The sequence below is a fragment of the Hylaeus anthracinus genome, unplaced genomic scaffold (genome assembly GCF_026225885.1).
Source record: "Hylaeus anthracinus isolate JK02 unplaced genomic scaffold, UHH_iyHylAnth1.0_haploid 0, whole genome shotgun sequence".
In the NCBI taxonomy this organism is placed as follows: Eukaryota; Metazoa; Arthropoda; class Insecta; order Hymenoptera; family Colletidae; genus Hylaeus; species Hylaeus anthracinus.
In genome coordinates, this window is record NW_026533254.1 from 12,646,840 (window position 1) to 12,651,931 (window position 5,092).

Sequence of the window (5,092 nt, forward strand, 5' to 3'; positions counted from 1 at the left end):
AAATTTTATTTTTCTTTTATAATCGTGTGCCTCAAACAGTTAACTCGCGACCAATCATCGATGGGTTAACAAGATATTGTCTTAGCCATTGTAAATGTTCAACTTTAGCGAGGTCTAGGTCTTTGAAGGGGATATTTAGATCTTGGTTTCGTCTTAAATTCTACTCACCCCTCGCGACACGTGCACACCCCTGGCGCGGTGCACTCCCCGTCGCGACAGCCCTGGCAAATGGGCACGCACTTCTTGGACTCGAGGGACGATGTCTCCGTGGAGGTTTGAAGCGCGTAGCCAGGTTTGCACCTGCACACCTGAGGCGCGACGCAGTCACCGTTGTTGCATCCCCCGGGACAAATGGGCCTGCACTCGCCGTTCACCTCTTCGTAGCGTAACTTGCAGGCGCACACGTTCGGCGAGAAGCAGTACGCGTCCTTCTGGCAGGTTTGCTCGCAGTAAGGCATGCAGACGCCCTCCTGAGGGAACCAGCCTGGCGGACAGGCGCAGACGTTCGGCGCCATGCACTTGCCACCGTAGCATCCCTGCTTGCATTGCGGATCGCAGCCTCCGGAGGTTGCGTTGCGCTCGTACCCGTCGCAGCAGTCCAGAATCGTGATCCATCCGTTTGTCTGAGCATCGTTCGGTCAATTTCGATCGTTTAGAAACTTGGTATTACCGAGGATTAAATCTTCGAGCCTGCTACATCTTCGTCTGGCCGAAATTTTGTACGAATATAGGAATATTCATTGGTTGCAAGTAAGCGTTTCATATTATCTGCTAATGCCTGTCTGGAATTAATTAGGTATACATCCTCGTTCATCAATATGCGGACACTTGCTACCTTCGATGAGTAATTAATATGAATAATTAACATGTATAATTAATATACGGTAAATTATTACTATACAACTTTTGTTTCTAAATTCTCTATTGGATGACTATTTACCAACATTTAATAATATTAAATGTTTCGAGTGCCTTATTCAATTTTACAGTGGAAAACATTTACTAAAAACATTTATGACGAAGTATTACAAAATAAACGAGATAACGTTACTTCGGATACGGTGAAGAAATAAATAATATCCAAGTTTGGTAAAAGAAATTTTAACATCGTCTAGTTATCTCCATAGATTTTCATTATTATTAATGTGATATAAAAAACAAACTATTAATAAAGTATATTCGCTAATGCAACATAAATGATACAATTGATATTAATAGATTCGCAACTTTGATTAGATATTTATTTCTATTAAGAGAGTGTCCACATTCTGAACGGGAGTGTACGTTCCTTGAAAAACAACATTCTTCGAGCGTAAGTCACCAACAAGTTTAAATCTTGACACCAGATGGACATCGGCAGATAATATCATTCGTTTACGTGTAATCAACGAATAACTGCACGTGATACAGGCTCGAAGGTTCCCTTGCCGAAAGAAGCATTAGATTCGAACGCTCGTATCTCTACTTCGACGAATGATTCAATTATACGTAATTACCTCTTCGTCCCCGTTCGTCGATGGAAGAGTATTGCGAGGGAATTGCCCCGTGGAGTTCAGAGCCAGCGCATCTGCGTAACTGAAACAGCGCGTACATAGCGTGAAAACAAGGGTGAACTCGTGAGCTCACGTTGCCGCGATAACCGCAGGCGCAAAGGTCATGCATCGCGACACGATCCTCGTTCCTCGGATGCTGCGTTTCGCTCTATCGCAATTAGGGTTACCAACCGTTTCGCGAGTAGTCTCATTCGCGCCGTGAGCGAGTTGCCGCTGAACGATGGGCACTCGTCTTGATTTCAGGAGGATACTACGCCAGAATATCTTTGTAGATTGCGTAGAATCGATTGAATGAAGTTCTGCGTTCGAGATTTATCTGCACGCGTCAAAACGCGATTAAGATTTTGAAAGGCAGTCTACGGATATCGATGGCTACTTTTCACAATTGCTACACCGTATTAATTTCATAATGGGCTATGCCCGTATATATTGAAATAAATAAATAAATAAATAAATAAATAAATAAATAATAAAGCTCGAAGAAAGTTAACCCTTCGTACTCTTGAGACCGGCTGAATATTCCAGGCACCTAGCGGTGTCCTAATACGAGTGATAAATTAAATATAACTAGTCCCATAAGTACCCCTTCTTTCTATCGAAGAAATTTATGTAAATAGATTTGATGTTTCCAAATAAATGCTTCGATATAAATATGCATACGAATAAACTTTATACGCGTAAGTTTGTAACGAGAAATTTCATTGGGAACATCGGACCTATCATTTTATTTAACACGTTCACGCCGGCGTGTACCACCGATGGTTCACGCTCGTGTATCTATCAGAATCGCAAATAGCAGCGCCGCCGTAAACGCGTTAAATCAATTTCTTCAACAGACATAGATAGTACTGATTGTATATTTCCATCGAACTACTTTAGTTTGACAAACACGAATTTCAAGTACCACCTACCAAGATCTTTTCCCAAGATTTTTCGGTGGTGAAACTTTACAAGTAAAAAAGGAAAACTGTGATAAACTCTGTCTCCATCTTTCCCGATAGTGTCGCGAAGCATCCAGAGGGAACGCTGTCTAAATATTTACATTCAGCCGCGGCTGGACACGTGGGAACGTGGCTTTACTCACGGAATGGTCTTGTAGCAGAGTCCAGATTGTACGGTGCTGTTGACAGCGAGGTTCTGATTCGGTCGACCACCTTTGACACCTTGCTGGTGACGGTGCCCGCCTTTGACGCCTTCGATCGCGAAAGTGTCGGCGGCCAACAGCGGTAAAACGACCGCGAGGGCTATTATCAGCGATCCGCGCATGTTGAACGTGCCAGTGCAAACGAACGACTGGTTTCTTATTTTCGTGGCGCGCGCGATGACATCTGTACCGATAACACCGACGAGCCGGGGTCACCCAGTTAGCATCTTCGCGATTCGGCTGCGTAGTTGCGTTCGCAGAAATGTTTATGGAGCAGCCCCGTCGGCTTGTGTCGAAATTGACCGAGTTCATAGAAGTCGATACGTACAACGTCACTGCTGCTTCCCTAACGCGCCTTGCGCTCATTTTCCGCGATCTGGCTTCCCGGAATCCACGAACGGAAGGAAATACCATGTACGGGGCATTTCAGATAAAAAGAAATGTGTTGGTCGAATTGGAAAGTCCTCGTCAGTTGTTCGAACGATTTACTCGTGTCGTAAGGTCGAGGTAACGTATATATATTAGGTTGTCCGAAAAGTTTCTTTCGCTTTATTAATAAGTGATACATGCACAATAGTTTATGTTTTATGTTACATTACTGAATTGTGCACGATTCATTTTGCTCCGTTACTGTTACAACATGAATATCTATGAAATTAGATTGTCTATTTATATAAACACGAGCACATCAAATAATTGAGCGCAACTCGCGAAAGAAACATTCGGGACAACCTAATGCTTGAGCACGTATGTACGCACGCACGTTTGTATGTATGTTGTATGTATATATACAGAGTGTCGAAAAATTGTTGGAGTTCCTTGAAAGGGTTGGTGATTTGGAACAACTTTTTCCTGAACGAAGATGTTGTCCGAGGCTTCGTTAAGGAGATATTAACAAAAAACCCCGACCAATCGGAGCGCGAGTATGTCGTTGGCGGCTAGGCTCCGATTGGTCGGGGTTTTCTGTTGATATCTCCTTAACGAAAAAGTTGTTCCAAATCACCACCCCTTTCAAGGAACTCCACCATTTTCGGGACACCCTGTGCAGATTAATTATGGGAGACTCTAGTTAAAAATATCTTTACGGCCTCTTAACTTGTTTCTCGAGTTTCAGCTATTACCGTACTTGGACGATCCTTAATCGCAGCCTGTGCTAGTATAACTCATTCTAATGAACTGCACGCGATTCTCGATAGATCCTTGTTTTCCTTAATGGGAGATTACCAAGTCAATCTCATGTTAATGTCTCGAGTAATCGGTCGTATGAATTATTGGAAAAAGTTCTATTAGAAGTAGATGCATCCAGACTCGTTCGCTGCTATTTCTATACGAGCCGAGGACACCGGGCATCGATTTCATAAAAATCCGTTTGTAATTAAACGCTAGTAGCTAATCGCGCGCAAGGGGCTCGACGCGACGTCTCGAAAATAAGAAAACAAGAGGCCGCTGATAGGAACGTCGACGCTTGGTTTGATCTCTCCACCGGCTTGATAGGTGTCCCGGCAGTCTCGTCGTCAAGTGTGCTGGAAACGGCAGATAGGTTTCGTGGGTTTGGCTCGCGCATTGACAGTTTTACGTAATCCGTCGATATCGCCGCCTCGCGAAGGATGCTGTGCTGCGCGCGGTAAAGCGTCGCGGCGAGGATCCCTGAAGCGCGATGGCCACTTCGTTGTCCTATTTTTAAACTACGATAAGCTGGATGCACCGAGCTCGCAGAAATGTTGTATGCCAACATAACCTTTGTATTTCCTTGTAGTATCTGCGCCTTCCATACCCAACAATAAGGAGTCAAATAAGAATACGAAACGTAGGGTACGGGATTGGTCGCGTAGGTCAAGTACAGTCTTGTGGATCCGTGGGTTCGAATCCCCGTGTTTTATTTTTCGTTTAGACTCCTACATCCTTTAGTTAAGATAACTCTGGCTTCTTCTCATCCTCCGTCAAACTCCAGCAGCAAACATTCCAAATTTCTTCTCTTCGATAACTGATGATTTCATCCTGACCAGTCATCTCGGACACCGCGATCTCGCTACCCCTCCTCTTTCGACCAGTAAATTAAAGATAATTCCTAGCCTTCCATTTTCTATCTCTTCCGAACCTATAAAGCTCGCTACTTTTCCCTTCGACGAGAGAATTATCCGAGCCGTCTCAACACGAGGACCTATAGTTCCACGAGTATAGCTTTGTTAACTTCGTTCAATTTCGTTCGACGTTGTACTTGTTAAATGATAATAAAGTAACGACGCAGAGTAGCTGACTTGTCCTCTCGCGGAGAGTACAGAGTGAATCGCAAGATAGATCACGCGCGGATCGGCCTCGGCGATTGATCGGGATTAACGCGTCGAGGATAGAACGGTTACAGAGCTTTTTACAAGGAGGAATTGAGGCGTTACAG

At 44.1% G+C, this 5,092-nt stretch overlaps 1 protein-coding gene across 1 annotated transcript in view; it reads right to left on the reverse strand.

Annotated features, from left to right (window-relative positions):
- Nucleotides 1-2,867, reverse strand: part of LOC128893076 (multiple epidermal growth factor-like domains protein 11) — a 10,388-nt gene extending 7,521 nt beyond the window's left edge. Inside the window, exons 1-3 of the mRNA XM_054153844.1 lie at nucleotides 2,638-2,867; nucleotides 1,497-1,575; nucleotides 169-623 (exon numbers count right to left, since the gene is read on the reverse strand). Of these exons, the coding sequence (XP_054009819.1) occupies nucleotides 169-623; nucleotides 1,497-1,575; nucleotides 2,638-2,819 (716 nt within the window). The 5' untranslated portion in view covers nucleotides 2,820-2,867. The remainder of the gene's footprint in view (nucleotides 1-168; nucleotides 624-1,496; nucleotides 1,576-2,637) is intronic.
- Nucleotides 2,868-5,092: the final 2,225 nt, after the last annotated feature.